This window comes from Sceloporus occidentalis, unplaced genomic scaffold (assembly GCF_023333645.1).
Source record: "Sceloporus occidentalis isolate IW3139 unplaced genomic scaffold, rSceOcc1.0.p SCAF_274, whole genome shotgun sequence".
NCBI lineage: Eukaryota > Metazoa > Chordata > Lepidosauria > Squamata > Phrynosomatidae > Sceloporus > Sceloporus occidentalis.
The window spans coordinates 491,595-515,788 of record NW_028317254.1 but is presented as its reverse complement, the minus strand read 5'-3'; the positions used below and the strand labels follow the sequence as shown (position 1 = coordinate 515,788).

At 45.6% G+C, this 24,194-nt stretch overlaps 2 protein-coding genes across 2 annotated transcripts; both read right to left on the bottom strand.

Annotated features, from left to right (window-relative positions):
• Positions 1-542: 542 nt before the first annotated feature.
• LOC149275632 (tRNA N(3)-cytidine methyltransferase METTL2-like) lies at positions 543-6,215 on the bottom strand. The gene is made up of 9 exons (XM_089504521.1): positions 6,142-6,215; positions 5,469-5,560; positions 5,013-5,329; positions 4,383-4,432; positions 3,925-3,985; positions 2,979-3,118; positions 1,539-1,645; positions 1,382-1,447; positions 543-712 (listed from the first exon to the last, which is right to left on the bottom strand). The coding sequence occupies exons 1-9, from the start codon at positions 6,213-6,215 to the stop codon at positions 543-545; spliced, it is 1,077 nt and encodes a 358-aa protein (XP_089360647.1).
• Positions 6,216-11,205: 4,990 nt separating this feature from the next.
• On the bottom strand, positions 11,206-23,793 carry LOC149275631 (integrin beta-3-like). Its single transcript, XM_089504489.1, is given in 15 exon segments — positions 11,206-11,277; positions 11,492-11,658; positions 12,757-12,876; positions 12,968-13,068; positions 13,218-13,440; positions 18,150-18,579; positions 18,957-19,091; positions 19,573-19,662; positions 20,341-20,436; positions 20,603-20,764; positions 20,939-21,003; positions 21,006-21,100; positions 21,483-21,735; positions 22,039-22,228; positions 23,716-23,793. Coding segments are annotated over 14 exon segments (2,046 nt in total). The 5' UTR covers positions 22,076-22,228; positions 23,716-23,793.
• Between the last annotated feature and the right edge of the window lie 401 nt (positions 23,794-24,194).

Sequence of the window (24,194 nt, the reverse complement as noted above, 5' to 3'; positions counted from 1 at the left end):
ACCCTTTGGCGAGTCGCTCCATGGAATCTTCATGATGGGCTATTAAAGTGTTAATCTTACTACGGTTTTACTCAACACCTTATCTGCCGCCTACCTCTCTTAGGCATCATAAACTCGGTTGAGCGGGGAGGCTACACAGTCACAAATATTGAGCAAAACAGCGATGTCAGACCAGAAACCCAAAGGAGACAAAAATCTGTCCGTACAAAATAAAATAAATACATGCAACACTTTATTTCAATAGAAAAAAACATTGCATACATATGATGTCATGTAATGTATGATGTAACGCATGATGTCATGCTCTAGGAAGAACAGTTAAAACATATTCCGCATAAACCGGCGTAGGAAGCGTCCACGTTCCGTGTCTCTAATAAAGTCTGTTAGAAAAATTTCCATTAAAATTCCGTAAAATATGGTTTAACCCTCGCAGTTCGGGGGTTGTGTTGAAAGGACGCACCGTGAAAAAGTTTGTATAAAATCCCGGGACGTGTCGGCTGGATTACACGGACCCCCCCCCCCCGCACACGCCTGGTTTCTAGTCACGGGGTCGCCGCGCCGTTTATCTCTGCGTGATGCGGTTTGCGGTATTTGCACTGGATCCACACGCGGTACATCGTCAGCTGCTTTCCCCGGTTCACCTGCAGCCGCCGATCCACGATGTTCTGCATCTTGTGTAAGCCGGCGTTGGTGAACATGTCCCCGAGCTCATCTACACAGAACCGGAAAATCACAGACATCTCTCATATCTGTACCGGACAACGACTCTGTGAGGCGCAGCACTGTAAAGACTGCGGCGTTCAACACACCGAGAGCCTCAACTCTATTACCCCATGTAGGAATCTTCACTGTATTTTGATACGGCCAGGAGTCAGGTCAACCATGGCCTAATATTCTCAATGTGTATGGCTAGGCAGAGGATGGTAGATAAGCGGAACAGCCTCTGAGCAGATTTGGTAGAGGCTACTACAGAGAACTAATCGCTGAGAATCCGAGATCTATTTAACAATCATAGGCTGCTTTAATTCAATTAATTAATCTGCTAAATATTCTTAATAAATCACAGCTAACTCTTGAGGAGCTACATTTAGTTTAATTTTATATTAAATACATGCTGTCTAGTGAAGTTTTATATTACTGAGAGGGTGGTAGATAAGTGGAACAGCCTCCCAGCAGAGGTGGTAGAGGGTAACATAGTAAGGGGATCGCATGGGATGGGGATACGGCTCCTGAATCTAAGATCAGACCAACGACTGATTAAGGTTTGAGTCTAGACAGGGGCCGATCTGCCTGCAGATTCTAGGTTTTAACCCCATCCCTTCTGTAAGCAGACTGAGGATGCTGAGAGTTGTAGTACACACCCGAATAGCTTTTTTTTTACCTTGTGTGAAGAAGTAGACTCTCGTTCCATCTCCTCTCACATAAAAGTTTTCAGAAAGACATCGACCTGAGCAAACACAAGAAGAAAACAAACGCGGTTAAGTTCCAGATCGATGCTGTCGGGGGGGGGGGGGGCGCAGAAGCCGTCGGTGTCCTACCTTTCTTGAAGCGGAGCTGAGCCATGTCATAGCGGCCGTAGTCCCGCAGAAGCACGCAGCCTCCTGGCTTTAGCAGTCTGCTCAGCCGGTTTATAGCGTTCTGCATCCTGCCGGAGAAGAGCGGAGAGATTAACCATCGCAGGGCCACGGGGGCCACACTGCAACGGGACATCCGAGCATCCAAAACTCTGTCCGCTAGACTTATCTTCCTTACAAGACCCTCTTTCCTGCCCCCCCGCTGTCTCACTATTACCCCAAGAACATTTAAAGACCCCCATAACAAAATCCTCCCCTGCCTGATCTTTACGTTCTTCCCACGAGTTCAGGCTCTCTGCCTCGCTCATCACCCCTGGAGCTTTCATCCTCCGTCCCAATATTCAAGAGGAATCTCAAAACCCCCTTCTGCGGAGAACTTACCCTCCGCTAACCCCCCCCCCCCCGCTAGCTCTCCCCTTTCTCCATACCTTATGTTTCTCCTCACCCCATTCCCTGTAGACAGGCCCGGACTGGGACAAAAATTAGGCCCGGGCATTTAAGCCAGAGCAGCCCATTTTCATTTATTTATTTATTTATCGTTAAAGCCCACCCTTCATGTACCATCTTTGCATTTACTCACTCATTCACACAAATCATTAACACATTCATTAATGCAGTCTCACAAATCATTCAAGCAATTCATCCACACATGAATTCATTAATTGTCATACGCATTCACACAATTCATCCACACATTTATTCATTCATTCTCATACGCATTCACACTACCCCTTTTCCCCATCTTATCTGCCCCTTCTATGTTCCCCCTTTTCACTATGTACCCTCTTCTCCACTTCTCAATATGTACCCCTCTCCCCATTTCTCACCCTCCTCTGCCCCTTCTCACTGCACCCCCCTCCCTCACCCTACTTACCTTGTTGCTGGAGCAAGCAGCAACTGCGACCGGGACCGTGGCAGGGTCGGATTGACTTAGGGGCTGATGGAGCTGCAGCTCCAGGCCCCTACCTTAAAATAGGCCCAGTCAGGACTGGGCCTATGCGGCCTCTACGGCCGCATTAATGCAGGGCCCCTTAAGCCTGCCGCAACTGCGACCGGGTCCGCCACTCTAAGGGGCCGGGAAGCCCCCACCAGGGCCGGCCTTAGGGGTCTGCGGCCGCACAGGGCTTAAATTAAAACATCGGGGTTTTTTTTTTAACATCCCCCTTATGCCCTGCGTTAATGCGGCCGTAGAGGCCGCATAGGCCCAGTCAGTCCGGTCCTGACTGGGCCTATTTTAAAAGGTAGGAGCCTGGAGCTGCAGCTCCATTAGCCCCTAAGTCAATCCGGCCCTGCCGCGGCCCGGCCCACCGGTCCCCTTTGAATGTAGGGACTGTAAGAAGTGCGGCGGGAACGGTTGGCACTATAAGGGGAGGGCTGGATTTCACCCAGGGTTCCGGAACTCACTTGCTTGGGAGGATGGCGGAAAGGACGAAGATCAGGACGATGACGTCCAAGCTCTCCTCGGGGACGGGGAAGGCAGCGTGCTCGTCCGAGAGGTCGTGGACGAAGGCGAGGCAGCGAGCGGGGTCGTACTGCGCGTTACTCTGCCACGAAAACATCGGCAACGTGAATCCCCCCGACACACCCCCCAGACCACCGTCTAACGATGGAACGCAGAATTCCCATCGCGGGGAGACTTAAACACACTTTACAGTTAAAAAAAAAAAACAAAAAAAAAACGATATTCTGATTAAAGTTTGAAAATCAATGATAATGGCATAAAAATAATAATAATAATATTATATATAAATAAAATAAATAATAATAATATTATATATAAATAAATAATAATATTATATATAAATAAAATAAATAATAATAATATTATATATAAATTATATATAAATAAAATAAGGACTCCGTACGCAAGGAGGAGCGGCCAGACCCCACCTATAGTTTTCGGTGCCTATAGAAGAATTATTCTAGAACTAGATGTATTTATTAAATAGTACTCGGCTCTTGCAAAGAAGATATAATAGTCCTTAAAAGTCATGAACAAAATGTAAAATTATATAAAGAAAAAGGTTCGTCAACCGATCCCGTAGAGTAACCGTTTGGGTCATCTGCACGGGAATTAACTAATCTGCGTTGTCAGAACAGTCAGGATACGTATTGCTGAAAGAATATATATATATATATATATATATATATATATATATATATACACACACACATACATATACACACACATACATACATACATTTCTAAAGAACATTTCTGGCTTAAGGCATGGATGGAGGGTAACCACAAATATATATAAATCGCTGGGAAAATAAAATACATATATACATATATATATATATATATTTTACACACACACACACCTGTAAATATATACATCCCCCGTACCTTCACAAGTTCCACCGCCGTACTGGAAAAATCACAGCAGTACACGAAAAGACCAGGATCGCTGAAAAGGGGAAATGGAGTATTAATTCAAAATAATTATAATATATATATATAAAATATCCATCCCACTATATATAATATATATCGATCCAACTAGTAAACTCTGTTAGCATTCCTTGGTGCAGGAGGTAGAAGCACAGACAATGATTTATCTGCTAAGATGTAATCACACCATACAGGGCTATAGTCGTAAAGTTAAGCGTACAGAAGAATTATGTTAGAGGAGCAGAAACATACGGAGTTAAATGAGCCCCTGTATTGCTGATACGATCCCGTTAAGAGCGCTGGGTGGGCTTTAGTACACAGCTTGCCCGCCGTTATCAGCAATAATAAGAGCTTTTACCATTTCTGTTGATTTGAGACCCAATAAGGAGGCGGCAAGGAGGAAAACGACTCACGTGTTGTTCTGTAAGATCGGGAACACCGTGTTTCCAACGCCGCAGCCAACCTGAGAACACAAACGGTTAAAAGCAGACCGTCAAATAAAGTATGTTGCAGCCTTCATGGGGCATCGTCAGCAGGGTCCGGTTGGTGTCCCTTTAGGCCAGGGGTGTCCAACCTGCGGCGCTCCAGCTGCTGCAGGACTACATCTCCCATACTCCTCAGCCTGCCCCTTAGCTGAAAGAGCATTATGGGAGACGTAGTAAAAGGCGAAAGATTTATTCGGTCTGAAGAGAAACCAGAGTATGTTATGGGAGACGTAGTCCTGCAGCAGCTGGATGGCCGCAGGTTGGACACCCCAGCTCTATGCACAGGAGAGCAAGGAGGTCCACGCCTGTCCCCACCTTTACACTTGGGGTTGGATCCCGAGAGATCCCCAAAGAGTGAAGTTTGGAATATTATTAGATTTTGGAACGTGGCAGGAAAGAGACAGAGGGTGGAACGGAACCCAGCAGAACCCTTCTGAGAAAGCGTGAAGTCATCCGTGTAGCGTGACCTCAGACTGTGATCTCACGCCAAGGAAAAGAGAAAGTAGGATCCGAGAAGCGAAAACATACACAACGGAGACAAAAGGCTGCCGTCTCTACCTCCAGAATGCGATACGTGGCGGAAGCTCCCGGGAAGCCGTCCTCGGCGCCTCCTTTCACGCTCCCACCGCTGAAGCTCTCCCGGTCCGGAACTCCTCGCGAGGTGTCCGCGCCGCTGCTCTCCTCCACCGCCGCGCTGCTGCCCTCCTCCGCCGCCGCGCCGCTGCCCTCCTCCACCGCCGCTCCATTGTGGATCTCGCGCCGAGAGGACAGTTCAGGAAACTCCGTGAAGAGCCAGTGTCTGTCTTTGAAGAATTTGTTTTCGTGAACGGTGTAGAAACCGTCCCAGAAGCTGCTGGCCTCGTTCTCGTACTCCTCTGGAGAAGGATTATTACATCGTAAGATGTTACCATAACAACATTTACGGGTCATGCCGTCAGACCCCCCCAAATAGTTTTTTTCAAGTAACGGGACCTCTAATGAACCCCAATCGCCGTCTCCTTAACCCCCCATTACCTTGCTTCTCTGGGGGCACCATCTGGGAACTGTTCTCTTGGACTCTGGTGCGAGCCGTCCATTCCTGCTCCTCAGACCACTGCACATTGTCCCTGGAAGACAAGAAGCACCCAGACTGAGAACACCACCAAATTTCAAGCAGCGAAGCAGGGACACGAGGCGAGATTCCCTGAGAGTCAGGATTTAAAAGACGTCATCAGCCGTCAATATCGACGTCTTCACGCAGCCCACCCGCCCCTGCGTACATCCCACCGCGACCTAAACTCTATCACAGCTGTTTCTAGATTGTAAGCTTGTCTGCCCAGTTCTTTCTGTACGTCAGATGATGTACATCAGGATTTATGATTTGGGTTTATCAACATAAGTAATTAGAGATTTATAGTATATTTCCCTTTATCCGATTGCAGTACTAGTTTAATAAAGTTTTAAAGTTTGCATTGTCTAAGTTTCAGTTAACCAAGAGGATAGTAGATAACTGGAACAGCCTCCCAGCAGAAGTGTTAAAAGCTAATTGAATATGGATTCTTCTATGTCAGTGCCAATACCCTAGGTCAGCCTTGGGATGGCTGAGAATTATGGGAGCTGTAGTTTTCTAGCAGCCCCCTGCCCTGTGTGGCAAGCTGCTGCCGTTGCAATAGCCCCTGCTAATGCCCCATCTCCTCCCTTTCCTCACCATGCATTGTGCTGGAACACCCGGCTCGGGTCGTTAAGATGCCGGTTCCCAAACTGCGGTCTCTTCCCTTCCATTCCGGAGCCGGAAGCCGGCGTTGTTCCAGAGATCGCGAACGCGCAGGGGAATAACCAATGAGTGAACGGCGCGGGGCGTACCGATTTAGGGGTGAGCCAATCACTAGACAGGCTCCGCCTATACAGGAAGTGGCTCAGCCTGGAGCCCCCACGTGTGATTACAGAGGACATCAGGCTCTGAAGTGACGGCGCTGTGCACCGTTACCGGAATATCAACAATCTGCACAAATAACACGGGGTTATGTTATGATTTATTAAACATTTGATTCATAATATAATAAAACAACAGGGCGAACATTTCCATATTAACAGTAAACTCATCACATTGCTGCCTTTTCCTAAAATACACACTTAACCCAATTTTCTTTGAAAATTTATGTTTATTAACAAAATTTATAATCACGGGGGGGGGGGGGAAATCTGCCCTGAGATTGGGGCAAAAACCCTGAGAGTTCCCAGGAATGATTATATTCCCGGTGCTGTATGACGATCAGATGGGAAATAATTACTGCATCACAAAAACAACGTGATGTCAAATTAATTAAATTAACGTCAAATATATCGGTTATTTTGTATATTATTTTGTTACGCTTTAACATCCCACGTTAGTTTCTTGTTTTTTTTTCTTATTGCCCCGAATTATCCCCACTCCTCGTTTCCCGTCCCGCGTTTATCTCCATACGTACTTTAATAGCCCTTTAAAATCTGTACTGTGGCTTTGGACACCTGCTCGGTTTGCCCGTATTATTTTACTGTATTTATTAGTTAATAATCAGAAACCGATTAAACAATCATAAGCCGCCTTTGTGCTTATTAATTAAACCACGGCTAATCAACTCTTGCAGAGCTACATTTTTTTAACATGCGTTAATTGTATGTTAAATTCGTATGGTCTAATGTTGTTTTTGTTGTTGAGAGTGGTAGATCAGTGGAACAGTCTCCCAGCAGGAGTGGTAGAGGGTAATACATTGAGGGGAAATTGAGAGCGAAATTCTATGAGCTGACTGAGGATCGTGAGAGTTGTAGTCCAATGTCGTGTCGTTACGATTGTGACACGTACCTTGCGATGACATCACTATTCTATCGTCACATAAGACATGCGTTCTTTAAATAAATCTTTAGGGCAGAAATCCTTACTTGACTGCATAACGAATAAAGCTTCCTAATCCAGAGCACAGAGGTCGCCGGGAAAGCTGCAGCTCTGCAGTTTGGTTCGTGTGCAGGAAGAGGCGGAGGAACGAAGGAGCAGACGGAGGAGGGAAGAGGCAGAGAGCGAGCGATCGTCCCTTTTAAGCCTGCGCAACCTCTTGAACGTTCTTTTTTCACCCGTATCCCTGATTAAAACACTGCGATGAATGCTCAGTGTAAAAACTATTGTTTAGATGAGCCCATTAAATGGGGGGGGGGGTATGGAAAATGTGGCGGGCTGTGTTAAAGGAGCCCCAAAGGATTTTTTCGGGGAACAGTAAAAAAAAAACAAAAAACCTCAATGTTTTCTGATCCCTGTAGAGCAATTCCTAACATTCCCGGTGGGATTCACGGCATGGTTAACACAAAGACCAGGGCTTAGATTCCGGAGCCATATGCCTTTCCCATGCATGTTTAAATTCCTTCACTGTATTAGCCTCTACCACTTCTGCTGGGAGGCTGCTCCACTTACCCACCACCCTCTTGCATTCAGACGTACACATCGCCCAACATCACCGATGACATTATCCTTTCTTCTTTCACTTATTCCTTATTATTAAGGGTTATTATTATTATTATTATTATTATTATTCCTGCCCTTGGAACGTGGCGTTCCTCACACTCCGCACAACATTGCAACCAGCAGGTATGGGGCTACTGATAGAAGAGCCTCTTCTGTCTCAACTAAGGGAACACTGGCTTTCTTAATTGTTGCCCATTGCAGCCTATTGCCCCAGGTCATCACATATTGTTTGGGGAAGAGTGGATGTTCCCATCAGCGGGCATCACCGGAAGATCAATGGCCGGTTTTACGTATGATGGAAATGTCATGTTGAGGGTAATTAATAGCCGGTTTTAAGGGACAGAGGTTGCTTTTGGAGGAATGGGAATGACTTGTGTCCTCTGGCTTCCTCTGCTCTTGGTGGGGTGGAGGCTTCTCTTCCAGCTTCATCATGTTGTCCACGTCGGCCGAAGCTGGTGGCAATTCTCAGGCTTCATCGGTAGTGGAACCCTTGACTTGAGAAGCTAAGACCGAGAGAGACTTGGAGAATGGGAGAAATCACCATGTTCTCCAGCTCATTGTGCATGCGCCTTACTGTTGAGTTCTAGCCAGGGATAGGCAAAGCGTCCGGACAAGAACACCAGTGTCCGTGGCAAGGTTTATGGTGGACATCATTAAATTGTCCACCGCACGCCCCATTAAATGCCCGCCATGAGCAATGTTGATGCCAACTCCTGGTTCTAGCCTCGTCAGTCTCAAGGAAACTCCTCAGCACCAGAACGAGGAGACGATCCAGACTTACTAGAACTCGAGGAACCCAAACTGATCAGTGACACATGGGCACGTTATAAATTGTTGAGTCGTATTGATGTCTGTTACGTGGGACATAGGGTCTTGAATTTTCACTTCGCTGAGGGGGTGGTAGATAAGTGGAACGTACTTTCAGTAGAAATCCTGATATATATCCCACGGCCAGCACAGAGTATCGCCCAAACACAAAAACACACATATTGACATTCGCGCACGCAAAAACACAAACTCTGGCAAATAACCACATACACACACGCTTCACCCACACAAAGTTATTTACGGAACGCCGTGTCTCCATGGAGCTGGAAGCTCTGCATTAATACATGTCGCTTACGCCTCTAGCAGACTCCGGGGAGAAATAACGATGGACGCTCAAGGCAGCCGCGGGCAATTGTTTGTCTTATGTAAGCGGGGCAGTGTATTGTGTGTAATTTACTAATATGCATACTCACCAGGGGCTTTGTTCACGTAGTGTGAGTGGGCCAAAATCTACTAGGAGATGGGGTTTGACCTTCCGGCTCCCATTGAAGACTTCAGTGGTCTCTGTCGTTGGACCCGGTGGCCTCGGAGCCATCAGCCTCATACAGAGCGCAGCGACCGTCACGTGTTGCTCACTTGACGACGTAAAAGCACGACACCTTGGGCTTAACATATTAAAGGATATCGCTCCCTTTCCACGGATCAGATCTCAGGGACATCAGCTACCAAGCGGAGAACGTAAACATGGTTTGATACGGCTCATCAGAAGGGGAAGAGGGCAAGTTCAAGCCCTTTAGCCTCATACTCACCCTGGCCTTTAGTCTTTTGGCCCTAGCTTATTCTAGAACTTATGGTATCTGGGGAACAAGGCTGCATACGTGGGAACGCTCAGGGTTTGCCCAGGAGTCTCGGTGTTCTTGCTCCAATCTCAGGGTGAAGGGGCAGATTCTCCAGGTTACACAGTCTGACTCCTTCCTATTCTCCCCCCGCTGTGATCATATATAAGACTCCCAGTTGGTGCTTTTGCCACCAGTATGTTATGGTTGATATCCCTGCTTGAGCCGAGGAGACAAGTCTCCTTTAACCCAGGAGGATTCAGGGAGTTTGAGGCTTCCAGAGACTTGAGATGATTCCATTCCCTCCCCAAAGAATGTCCCTCGATCTCAGTCCATGATGGACATCAACGGAAATATATAAAACGCGACTCGTTAAAAAAAAGTGACTTTAGAATCTAGTTATTGTATTTGGGGGAAAAAAGCCATTTATTTAAATGTTTCTCTTGGACCAATTCAGTTGTATTAGCTGTAATGGAACAGCCTCCCAGCAGAAGTGGTAGAGGGAATTTAAACATGAAAACAAGAAAAAAATGGGCAGACTAGACGGGCCGGATGGGGCCGATCTGCCACCAAAGTCTATGTTTCTATATCAATTCTCCACATTATATCTACAGACAGAACTTTAAAAAAATATAGCTGAACTTTTTCAAAAACATAACTGCAGTTTTACAAAATCTCCACTAGGTGGCAGCATAACCGCGCGTCTTCCTCCAATTTACCAAAAAAAGTATTATTAGCCTAGAAAAAATACTATTTACAGCACTATATTTCTTAGCGACAGTGTGAAGCAGAAGCGTTTTTGCAGAAAAGCACAATGATTTTATATTCGTAAAAAAATAAACATATTTCTGACATTTTCTTTTGTTCATAAATCCTGGTTTTGCTTTTATTTCCGGTGGTCCAGAAAACTATTTAAACAGGTAAACATTTTTTTTTTTTCACAGTACTCCGGTAGACAAACGATATAGTACTGTCCTTTCATGGCACAGAAATTTTTTGTATTTTCAAGAGGTTGACCAAGGTGGGGGAAAAAAAAGCATTAATTCTCCGTCACCCAGGAAAAAAACCAAAAAATTGGCAAAATAGCAATTTAAAAAAAAAAAAAAATTGGGCTGCAAGAAGAACAATCTAATAATTTTTTTTTGGAAGTGAAATTAAATAAATAGCTAAATATTGGATTTTTATACTCCTATTCTGGATGTTATTTTTAATTATGGAAAAAATATATATTTATTTTAATATATATAAGTAAAAATTGTCCAGTCATTGATTTGTCGTAAATCGTTTCGGGAGAGGTGTAGGCGCTATTTTGATGAATAGTAAAAATGCTTATAAATAAAAAAAAAATTCCTGTAGGCCAACGGAATGTTCCTCAAATTCCTATGATGCTGACACCTCCTATTGGCTGCCTGGTCCACCTTTGGGTGTTTTTTTCTTCTCGAACGTCCCCCCATAAATCGTCTTCTCGGGCGGGCAGAACCAGTTTTTCATGACGTCTGAAAAGTTTCCATAAGACCCTAAACACATAACTAGTACCTGAGTGATTCGACACCGATTTATCTTCTTCTGCAGTGAACGTTGGCAATGTGGCAATAATTGGCAGTAGTCATTTAAAAAAAAAACCTTTCTGAATTTTTCGTGTCCGAAAACAGAGACCATTTATCAGCGCCGGTCATCATTCGGCATTCCCTTTGAATGTTATGTTGGTGAAGGTGGACGTGGCTCCTTTATAGAGTGGGTTGTGACCCTGGAGGAGGCAGAAGAAAGATCAAAGTCTTGGCAAAAAGATCCAACATGGAACATGGACTGTATATGATAGAGGAGAAACCTATGACCCTCCCAGGTAGCAAATGTTAAATTAGTAAAACATATTTGAAAATATCCCCCAAAATGTTTTGACATACTACTTTTTGGACCATAAGCTAGTCCTGTAGGCCCTCCGTGGCCCTGTCCCATCTTACCGTGTCCCACTTGGCCTTTGCTCTTTCCTCTTCGAACTTGGCAAATTCACGGCGGTCATGGATGGTGATGAGAAGCTTCCAAATAAGCAGCGCTACTAAACCCAGAAGCAAAATAGCTGCCATGACGGACATCAAGACCACCAAGATGTCGGGTCCTTGGGGGCACTCTAATGGAAAGGAAAGGTGGGTTAGAGGGCAGCGTAGGATAAAGAGAATATGGAGGTCACACAGATCAGGAAAATCGTAATTTAGGAGACTAGATGATGTTCATGGAGTAGGGTCGGGCTGGACACCATGGACCTGATAGTTCCTCTTCCATCATGCTCGACCTTGGCTTTTGGGTTAGAAACTCATAGTTTGATGTCCAAAGTTCCTGGATTTTTAATCCCATCTCCACTAGACCGCCACAAATTAATGTAGATAGTTCCTCTAATTTACCTTTGCTAGAAAATGTATTTATTATATTGACCCAAGAGTAGGGAGCCCAATATTATTCCACCTCTGGGACCATCTAAATTGAGTCCATTATTTATAGAGAGTCCATGGATATTTAAAAAATTGGGTATTTCGCCTAGAAATCTCCAGATTAGTCTAAAAAATCCCATTTAACCATAGAGTTCCTCTCCTCCAAACTACGTACGATGGAGTGGAGAATTAATTTATGGTCCAGCAAACCTAAGAACCCTTCAGATCCGTCCCCAACTAATTGCCAGCTAGGGGTGGAAAGATCTCAAAGCCCCAGGACAAAGAACTTTGTGCAACGGCCGGGCAGAGGAATTAGGGAGTTAAATCCTCAATTCTGCATTTGTTACAGAAGAATTTAAATCAACACTTGTTAGTGGGGGATGAAATTCCTGCATGGGGTATGTGTCCCCCCCCACACACACACCTCCCAGTGTTGGGCAGATAATTTAATCTCTAACCTATAAACGCAAGGGTCGGACATTCCACCGGATTTACGCCTTTGCTGCTGGAGCGCTTTCTACCGAAAAACTACCTCTTTTATACCACCCTTACTATACTCGCCAACATGCGAGTGGCAGTGACGTCATCATGTTTGGTTATGTGATGTAACGGCACGCTCCACTCATGCTCTCTGTGGCTCCTCCCACATTATGCGCTTTCATTTTTCCCCCTTTAAAAAAGGTGATGACTATTCAGCAGCGAATCGCGTCGGTGCTGACGGCTTTTTATCTATGATAATGAGATGAAACATTGTATCGCACGTTCAGTGAAGATTGAACGCCGTACCACGTTATAAATACCTGCTTCGTTGATGACGTACAGCACAGACTTTCCGCTGGAGTCTTCGTGGTACTGGAATCTCACCACGCAGTCATTCTCATCCTTGTAGGTACAATTAACGGCATCCTTTTCTTTATCCCCTGCGGAGCGAACAGACGGCGGCGGGAATTAACGGGACAGGAGGGAGGGACGGGTACCGCCTGGCGATCGGGACCTCAGCCGCAAACTCACCCAACTCCGTCACGGACTCGATCTCATCCCTGCAAATCTGCTTGCAAGACTGATCGTCAAACCACGGGCCACGTTCAAACTTCTTGCACTCTACGCAACCCCTGAGAAATAAAGAGTTTTATGTACACATATATTACAGATGACATGAGTTCGTAGGAAGTGTTATAAAGCTATTATATTATTATTAAAACTGGTGGATAAAGAATATAGTAATACGGGGAGGGATAATTATCCAAATTGTGATACTCACTTCTTAAAGGTACAGGCATCAGGGCAGGTTGGGCACTTTTCGCAGGTATCTCCGTAGGACCCCGGCTGGGTGCATTCGCACTTTCCACAGACGCACTGGCCCCTGCCGCTGCACAGGAGGCCGCTGCTGGACATACACGTGTCGGTACGCGTGGTACAATTGCAGTAATCTCCCGTCCAGTCGGACTCACAGATGCAATCCCCGCAGTTACACTGGCCGTGACCTGACGGACGCAAACGGGAGGAAATATCAACGGAGAGAAGGAAGACGCTCCACCGCGATCTATTTAACGGTCACCAGGCGAAAAGTGGGGAAAAGCTACGTTATAAGAGCTGCTATACTCTGCTGCCCTCACCTAGGATTCAGGGGTCCTTCCTGGCAAGGTCACGATCATACGGAGTGCTGTACTCATACTTGAGGTACACTGTGGTTCACCATCACCTATAAACCTAGCTAGGAACCCTCCAGGTGCCAGGGCCGGACTGGGGACCATTTTGGCTGCCCTTGGAGGGAGAGCTTTGGGAAACTATCCTGGGAAGTTCCTGCCTATAATGTTCTTCGTGGTATTATTGGCGGTAAATAAACCACTGTGGGTGGTGGTCGGCAGCATGTCAACAATTAGAATTGTCCTGGTGAAAAAAGCAGCCGATATGGCAACACAACAACAACGGCGATATCCAAGGGGTAAGTGGAAGAGTTCCAGGGGGTGCAGTAGGTATTGTCCTCAGTCTGCCGAGCCTTCTGAATCCTTCAAATACCCTTTGTGGTCAGCTCCACGCTATCATGACATGTAGAGCTCAACGCAACCATGACATGCAGGGCTCCACGCAACCAAGACATGTAGGCCTCCACGCAACCATGACATGCAGAGCTCCAAGCAACCATGACATGCAGACCTCCACGCAACAATGACGTGTAGAGCTCCATGCATCCATGACATGTAGAGCTCCACGCAACGATGACCAGCCCTCCCCCGCAACCATGACATGAAGGGCTCCACGTAACCATGACATGCAGAGCTCAACGCAACCATGACATGCAGGGCTCCACGCAACCATGACATGTAGGGCTCCACGCAACCATGACATGCAGACTTCCACGCAATGATGACCTGTAGAGCTCCACGCATCCATGGCATGTAGAGCTCCATGCAACGATGACCAGCCCTCCCCCATATCCCCATTTGTAAACTGTTCAAATTGGAGTGTTGTGTCTGGGTTAGGGGGTAACACGGGAGTTGGGGGTAACAGTTATAGCGTTCATCGTGTTTTGAAAAATAAGGAAATAAAACATTGTGGAGAATTCTTGTAATAACAAGAAAGAAAAAAAAAAGTTCTGTTCCTAGAATATTATCTAGTTGTTGTCAGATAAGACCTGACTGTTCGGCCCGGCCTCGTCTTCCTGTTATATTATTATAATCTGTAACGATAATGCCGTCGTGTCTGATGATTCTTTATGAATTCCTAGAACAGTTTCCCAGATCTCCACCATGCCCGGGGTACCCACTGCCAAGCCCGAGGGCAGAGGGGGATGGGGCAGAGCTCAGCACGTAAGGGTGCGACTAGACCCAAGTCGTTGGGTTAAGGGGTAGGAAGCGGACTTGACCAGTTAAACACCACTGCCCCCTATCTGGACATCAAAGAATTGCACTAATGCTCTTATCCCATACCCTACATCTCCCAGTGCCCATCGAAATGTTACCATTCGAGTGCTAAAGCTTTGCACGCTATCTACATTGTTTACCCCCTGGTGCTCAAGGTTTATATCAAACAAGGAAGCGGTAAGGACTTGGGGGGCTGAGAATCCTTGGGGCGTCTGGTATTTAAAGAATAATGAATGTTACGGAGGGTCCACTCCATGAAGTTCTGTAAGGTTTGCTCCAGGGTTATATCCAGTTATCCACGTACCAGAAGCATCAGAGCTAAATAACCTTCGGGGGACCCCACCAAGGCATTGGCACGCAAACGTTCTTCCGTGTCCTCACACACACACATGTTTGTCGTTTGAGTAACGAGAAGAAAGCCTCCCATCGACATTCTGGGACGCGCTGGATCTACAATGAAATCGCCTCCCAAATGATTGTCTCCTTCAATCCGGTCGCCTTCATGTTATGTTAACATTGTGCATTTTCTCTGTTACACAACTAATCGTGTTCGCCGGGCAACGATATCCTAGAGGTTGTGGGCCCAGCACTGAGTCCTAGAGGTTTTTATAACTACACTAATCCTGTGCCTTGTGACTCCCAACAGAGAGAGCTATGTTCTTGTACGGCAACGAGCGACGTCCGTCTGATAGATTACCCCCCCCCCCCCCCGCCAGGGTCATACAATACGCTGCTTTATTTCATTCATTAAACTGACTCTGATAAGAGATTTCCTGCCATGCAAATTAGGTCAACTGTGAACTCGCAGCTCCTATCGCCATACCTTCCAATTGTCCCTATGTAGTTCCACTAGTCCCTCTCCCAAACCCCTGATGCCCCCTAGGACCTCAGAATGTTTGCCGGGTATGAGGGTATCGCAGGGTTCTACAGCCTTAAAAGCCCCAATAATGTGTATAGAAACAGCAGAAAACAGCTTTATAAATTAAATGGGGTAAATAAAACCCATTATTCTTTTTCTAAGTCTTGCAAAGCCCCGCCCAGCCATGCCTCTAACCACACCCCCTAAACAAAAATGTCCCTATTTGGCCATTTGAGAGGTGTGTATCATCCGTAGGCAGCCATGAGCAGTAACCGTGACAACATCTCTTTTTACGGCATTTAACCCTTTGTTATAATTCCTCCAGTAACTCCATATAACACCTCTCTATAACTCCCCCTATTACGCCATACCTTACCAGTCTCTCCCAGTATACCCCTAGTATACACCCCCCAGTCTCCCCGCACCCTAATTACATGTCATATCTAATCTCTGTCGCTACGTCACAATGAACAGGCTGTACGCGGTATTTGCTGAGCCGGCAGTGGCCACCAAACCCCTTCGAGTCGGTACAAGCTCAGGAATTCTTTTGAAAAGGATGAAGTATGTGGGACTGGTACGAGGACAAAACACGTCTCGGGACACTAAACACTAAACACAGCGTCCTGCGTCTCTGACAGCGCGACGGGTAATCTTTCCCATATGTTTCACAACGAGAAATGCGTCTGATAAACGGCAGCGAAATCACCAGTTCTGCAATTATTTATGTCGATAGAAGAATTCCTTTGTCGAAGGGCATATGTTAAAAATTAGGCATTTTTTTTACCCCGTATCCAATCATATGTAGCTATTTGGGAGGGATCCAAACCCAGTCTGGTAATAGACTCAATATTTGGGGTAAATGGGAGAATCTTAAGGTTCCAAAGCAATAAATCATACTTTTTTCTTTTAATGCATTATTCGGCATAAAACTCCATTGCCTAAATATTGGGAGTTTTGGTAAGAAAATAGGACTTAACATTGACGGCAGGGCCACCATCCGAGAAGTACCACTAATACCCATTTACTGGGCCAATGCAATCAGGGGGACCCACTTCAGGTTCTAGAGCCTGGCTTTAGTCCAAAGTTTGGACCCAGTGTTGGCATATAACCCTCATTCCCACTCCTAAGAACTTTCCATATTTGTCGTGGAGGCCTCCAGATGTGAAAGGCGGTGGCCAGACCTCTTGGTCATGTGTAGCCAAATTCCACCCTCTTTCTGTGCTTTCTGCCCCAATTCCCTCCCTCTGCTTATCTAACCATATCCGTCCCCTCTCTCTGCACCCATTTGGACCACCAGGCCACCATAGCCACAAAGCTTGTAGATCTCTTTACCGGCCAATCGTAATGCAAGGGGGCGGAGCTTGGGAAGATAGCATGCCACAGCTGGACAGAGTGGCAAAATCGGGACTGTCCAGTGCAAAGCAGGACAGTTGAGAGGCACGCTTGTAGGAATGATGATTGTCACCGTATTGCTGTCGCTTTTAGATTTAGTTGTTAGAGGTTATTATCATAAAACAGATCCTTATTTAGGTACCCATTGTACAGCGCTGCAGAATATGTTGGCGCTATATAAAATAATAAATAATAATAAAGGGTCTGAAAATATGCCCACCCTACGGTTACTTCTCCCTCGTATCGTAGTGAAAATTTCAACCGGTCATCTCCGTGTTTCCGATCTCAGCCTTTCCCGTGCGCTGAAATAGTTAATGAGGCAAGATGTAGAATTTACACGCGTTCTGCGGGGTAATTTTATACAAACTGTTACAAGCGGGAGCCGTGTCTGGTGGCAGACGATGGCTGCGAATGAGCTGTTCCCAGGGATGGAATTTCTGCCCTGGGGGGGTGTTAATCAGTTTTACCGCAATGACTAAGAGGAGGTAGGTGGCGGATTAATGATTTGGCACAAAATCGGCTGAATAATCACAGGCTATATTTATGGACGGAGCAAAGAACTCGCACCTTCATCTCAAACCAAACACATCTCTGCCTGTCTACTGATTCACCCTAATATTCACTTAAATGCCCTCCCGAACCCCCCTTATTACTCCCTATAACACTCCCTATACCACTCCTATTACTCCATATACCACTCCCTATAACCCCTATTACTCCACATAACCCTCCGTATAACCCACTATTGCCCCATATAACCCTCCCTAAACCCCCTATTGCTCCATATAACCCTCCCTATAACCCCCTATTACTCCATGTAACCCTCCATATTACCCCTCCTATTACTCCATATAAACTTCCCTATTACCCCTCCTATAACTCCATATACCCTTCCCTATACCCCCTCCTATTGATTCCTATAACCCCTCCTACAACTTATATAACCCTCACTATAACCTCTCCTATTACTCCATATAACCATCTCTATTACCCCTCCTATTGCTCCATATACCCCTCCCTATAGCTCCTCCTATTACTCTATATATGACATCCCTATAAATATGAAGTTGCCTCTTACCGGAGCACATCTCTCCCTTGTATCGGTGGCAGGAGAAGTCGTCGCACTCGCAGTATTTTCCCCACACTCTTCCGTTGTCGTTGGCGTGACAGACGCACTGGCCGCAGACACACTCCCCTCTCCGGGTACAGACAGAAGCCCCTTCCTTTGGCCTGCAGCGGTCTTGCTGCGTGGGGTTGTAGTCTTCCTCAGAACATTCACAATGGGGTCCCAACCAACCGGGGTTACACAGACATACCCCGCAGCTCAGAGTCCCGTTCCCGTTATTGCATATCTCGCTGTCCGGCTCCTCTTCTTTCTGACAAACGCAGTCACATTCAAAGCGCACGGTGACGGTCAGGGTGTCCTTAAATCCCACAGGTTTGATGGTGAAGGTTTTTTCGCGTTCCTTGGGGCAGCCCCGGACCTTGGCTTCAAAGGAGAAACTCACCTACGGAATATCAGTGGAAGAAAATATGTAAAGTACATTCATAATAACCGCTTAATTCTATTAAAAGTACATTTCTTTGCCATAAAGGATAAAGAAAATTATATGTTTATTCATCTGAACATGTCTTTTTTTTCACATGCAAAAAGAAAAAGATGCCCTCAAGCAGAACCTAAATATGGCGCTTTATGTGGGAGAGGCGGTGGGCGGATAACGCTATGAGAAGATGGCTCTGCCGAAACATTTTGAGAACCCATAGAACATTTCCTTAAGGATTATTGCGATTAGACGAAGATGTTTGCACAGAATATTCCAAAAAAAAATCAAGAATGGAAGCTCGAATTTCCGGCAAACATTATGGGAGGAAACCCCCAACTCACCGTGTCTCCGATCTTTAGACCCGAACACGATTTCAGACCAGGCGTGACTTCATTGTTAACACAAGTGGCGTTGAAGGAAAGGGAAAGTTCCTCTGGTAGGTCGCGGACCTCAAGCTCCACCTTGGATCGGATCTTCTACTTTCAGAACGTGGTGTGGACAGGTGGAATAAAGGAAGGGGCGATAAGAGATCCATAATGGCAGTTATGCAGATAGAATAAGAATGGTAAAGATTTTAGAACCTTCTTTATTGTGATAAACTAGGCTGAATTGGGCCTTAAAACAATTTGGGTCAAGTTCCAGGATTTCATGGCCTCCAGCCGAAGAACCATGAAAAGAATCATAAACACATTCCAAAGGCATGGCCCAAAACTTCTTTGTGTTGTTGCGAAATAAAGAAAAGGAGGTGGACAGGAGGGATGGAAAACCCAAGTGGAATGTAAGGTAGATAAAGATGGAACACCAAGTGAGTAATGGAAAAAACTGAAGGTGGAAGAGATAAGGAGAAGAAAACATAATCTGGTGGAGGCGTGACACTATGTTCGAAGAGAAGGAACATTGGGTGAAATCGAATGGTGACAGAAGGCAAGATCAGTCTATTTAGAAGGAGATTTGTACCTCGTATGATTCCACAATGAGCTGGATGACGTTGCTGGAATCGTCAGAAAGTGTTCCGACGGTCGTCCCCGGGATCAGCTCACTGTATTTCTGGAATATACAGTAACCTCTTTACTTCACGCATCATAAATGAAACACAGAACACGACCAAAGAAGGGTCTGGAGTCCAATGTAAACAAAAGGTGTTCCCAAAAGGAGACAACCTTTAGGGTTTATGAAATGACATCATCATTTATAAGTGCCTGGCCAATCAGACTGAGAATTCTTACATTACAAAGACGGACCGCAGTATTATAGATACTTAATATCCAAGAATTGGTCCGAGTCTTTAGAAGCCAGTATCCCTGCATCGGACATTCAAGGGGAAGTGTTACTGGCTGCCCGGTATTGATAACCAAACCAGAGTTTAAAAAGGACGCCAACCCAAGTCTAAAACTCATTCCTTCGCAGTCATGACTAATATAAGGTATTTATGACATTCCGTAAGTTTCTATCTGCTGCACTGGGATAGCCCTACTGCTGGAGACCTAAATGATTTGTCAACCCGCTGTGAATGGAATCCCCCCCAACCTGTGCGTTCAAAACTTAGCTTTGTGGTGCAAAGGCTAAATTAAGAATGGTGGCTCGCCAAATGATGGTGAAATATGACATCCATGGTGTTCAAGTTCTACAGCAAACAATATTGCGACACTAACTTATAATCGAATGGAAAAAGTCACCAATGCCATGATAAACACATAATTCATAGTTGGCCCTCACGGATCTTACCTTATAGAGATCTAGAACAACCTCCGTCACGGCAAACACCAAATGGATATTTTTTTCGGAGAGCTTTTCAGTCAACAGAGCGAGAGATGGATAATCCTGTAGGAAAAGAGTAAAGCTAAGCGTGAGAATGAGGGCATAAATTCAACGATACACACTTTAGTGATACCGGTAGCTTGAAAGGGGGGTAAATATGTAAATGGCGACCTGTGGATTAAAAGTTTGTGAGTTAGTAAAAGAGGAGATCATCTCCTGCCCTTCTCACCTGGGTGGTGGATGCTTTATAGTAGTTATCAGAGCCCAGATGGCACTGCCCATCATTGGGATTAACAATACCAGCAAGCCGTCCATCCAGAGCAATGTGAGTCCTGGCATCTGTGGTTAAAATTAGCAAATGGGATGACTCGTTCCTCCAGCCAATCTTTTCCTGCAAAACAAAGGGAGAAGGGATCAATACCACAACTTAATGCATAGATAGAACATCTCCAATACTATATCACTCCCTACTATCCAGTCCTTATTACCTCGGAACCTTGGTATCTTGGAACCTAGAATCCATTTAGTGTGCTAATGCTACTACCGTCTACAGAACATAACTCACATCACACACTGCCGCCTGCATCACCGCATCGAATCCTCCCTCTGGTCCGTCACGGTTCCGGGAGACTTCTGTCTTTGAACCTCTTCGTTAAAGTTCTTCACCTGGTCAGTAAGAGCAAGGACGTGCTTATACCCAAAAGTGGGCAAACAGACTGTGCCAAATCTAGGGAGCGATATGGAAGGAAGAAAGAGCGTGAAATGAGATCGAAGGATGAGTCCCTACTAAAAAAAGGAAAATTCAAGAAAAAGAAAGACGCAATTGGACCAGAAACCTGAACCAGTAAAGTAGCATGAAATAAAGTAACAATAACAATTCCTAGGACTCTGAAACCCAATGGAGTATCAGCCACGTTGGCCACTTTTGCTCATACAACGTTCCTGGAACGGACTCTAATATCTCCCCACACATCAGATAGAATGCTTCAAGAAATCACCAATAAATCATGTTAACATCTCCACACAAAAGATGTACGAGGCCCTCGAGATGTAAGCTTTTCTTGACTATTCTTAATGACGTTGTGTCCCCCTGTCTTCAGATTACTCACTCGTAGCAAGGGTTGGCAATGACTTCTGGGGGCGACACGAACATATACGGTGACATGGGCTTGTCCACAAACGCCCCAAATCCAATTCGTAGGTTACTGGTTACCCTCCGCATCTTCTCACTTAGGCTAGTACCCAGCATTCGGATCTTATCCAGATCATCCTTCATGGAGTAGGAGAGGTCCATCAGGTAGTAGATATCCACGGGATAGTCCTCCACCTGTCTCACTTGTACTGTAAACACTTTGGAGTCATCTACAAAAGATAGATGGAGATTAGGAGGTCATCAAATCTACAAGCATGAACCTGCTTCTCACCAAACATGATCAAATAAAAAGAGATATCTTCTTCTACTAACTTCTCCTGAGACTCGGTGTCGCTTGGGCACACTAGGCATTCATCTAAACCTGGAACATTTGACAAGTGGCCCATCAAGAATGGAGAGGTCAGTTGCATGCGCGGATACTTAGTCTTCTTGGTTCATAAATTCCCCCCAATTGAATTTTGCCCTCAATAAAATCCAATCTCACAGATTACCATCGGACTCCAGACATTTACCGGGTCTTAGACGAAGGTCTATCTTCTGAGGAGTCATCTGGGTGATCTCCGCTTCAGAACCCTTGTCGCTCAGCGGTCGGTTAACCACGACGTTGATGCTGCTAGCTGGGAATACAATGTTCGCCAGTCGACAATCATTCTCCAGGAGAGAAGATTTCAAATCACAGCGAGGAGCTCCTTTTCCAAAGTCCTGTTAAGGCCATCAACAACAACTAACTCAAACAAAATGAAGCCAAAATGAGGGACCGCAGCTTTATCCATGACACTTGGCACATATGCCTGCATTGGCCAATATTGTCCGGCTCATCAAGTTAACTTTTTGGACACATTTACCACAATAACAGAACAAATCCCCGTTTTAGGTCGATCCTTACGAAAGCCAGAGAGATTAACATCGCATCATTGAAGGCTTCTGCCCCTTATAGGGTTAATCACCTGAACTGACACGGGGGAAGGGTTGGTATTGGAGCTGAAAAGCGAAAGCCATAGGAGGTGTCAGAAAGATAACCTGCTTCTTTTATCCCCTGCGGGCAGGTAGAGGCTGCACCTATACTAATTCCTCCTCGTTTCAGCCTCCCCCATCCCTATGTGAGTTAAGGCTTGTAAAATCAGTTAGCCCCTGGCTATATGATAAACAGGGAGTGTACTCGACGGACTGACCATATCTCGGTACAATTGTTTCGGGCGCTAATTTGGGACACGTTCCCCCCCCCCCCGCTCTTGTAGAAGACATCCCCGTTAAACGTGTCACCTACAAGCGACGGAACTTTATAGCGACATGAAAACAACATGTTCCCACCACGAGCTGTAGCATTAAACATGGGAAAGAGATTCCCAGATGTCAGTGTATGTAGTGGAGGGGGGGGGAGAGCTGGCACTGACTCAGGATTTTCACTCTTACATCTGTTTGGGAAAATGTGTCCTGCGTAAAACACAGAGACGGGGAAACATTGCCTTTTTAGGAGACGGACGGGAAACGGGGAAGGAGAGCGTGCGTCTTGCGGCCGAGGAAGACTGTACAAGACAGATAGAGAGGCAACAGCGATGCTGCCTACTGCTCTACCCCGAGATATACAACGCTCGCGCCATTCCGGGCGAAATAAAGTAGATTTGGTTAAACTCCAACTATCCTGAATTTTTTTTCCCCATTTGTTATGTTTAACCCAATTATATACGCTCTAGAGTGCCGTAATGTCTTGTAACCAGTTTATTGTTATTTATTGATTATATAGCGCCATCAAAAGGTTTTATAGCAATGACTTTTCAATGGTTGTCAATGATGGGAGGGTTCAAATCCCCCCTAATATGCTGGAAATGTTAGAATGTTGTTTTGTATTCATCTCTAGGCCCCTTCTAATGACATCAGCCCGGAGTACCATCAGGTAGCACCTCAGTGAGGTGATCTAATGGGCGGGGGGGGGGGGGCAGTGGGCCGGCTCTATCGAGACAAAATGGCTCCGCACGCGTAGTGATTCCAGATCAGTGAAATGCTGTAAAAACTCATAAAATACAACTCTCATAGTGCTTAGCCATGTATGGGGCACAAGATCTTCCGACCAAAGGCATAAATTATTTTCGTACGTTTCAATAATAAACGAGGCAGGTTAATGTATGAGAAATGGCGAAGCAGCTTGTTTGCTCTTAGCCAGTGAGCTGACAATCTGTTTTTTTCCTTACCTCCTGAGAACACCAGGCACACAGCGGGCTAACGGCAAGACACTGCTTGCAGGAAGTAGTTCCTCTCGTGGAACAGATACTAGCAGCTGAAATAAAAACACATTTGTAAGATTATGAATATTTTTTTTTTCCTAGGTCTTTGGTAATAACCTATTAGTGCGTGTGTCTGAGTCACATGACAGTTAAGCATTCCCTGAAAAAATTATGAATAAGGCAAAATGTATACATGATTGAAGAATTATTTCTGGGAAGAGACTAGTCATTCAACATTTATTAGGCAGTATGTTTCTAAAGCTGCAGGAGGTGTATTCACTAAAGAATGTATGTAAGAAGGCCTAGGCAGAGTGACAAATTGGAGGGGCAGTCCCCCCCCGCCACAAAACCAGGGACCGACCCGGCACAGCCTCCATAAACTACTTTAAAAGAAGGGGCACGTCTTTAATTCACAGATATGACTTCTGAGATATGATGTCATATCC

Excerpts from the sequence above, each read along its gene's own strand:
- LOC149275632 (XM_089504521.1), bottom strand. The coding sequence starts at position 6,215 with ATGGAAGGGAAGAGACCGCAGTTTGGGAACCGGCATCTTAACGACCCG. Across the intron at positions 3,119-3,924 it reads CGGCGGTGGAACTTGTGAAG|AGTAACGCGCAGTACGACCC; the intron begins GTACGGGGGATG and ends TTTTCGTGGCAG. Across the intron at positions 1,646-2,978 it reads TCCGCCATCCTCCCAAGCAA|GATGCAGAACGCTATAAACC; the intron begins GTGAGTTCCGGA and ends CTTCTCCGGCAG.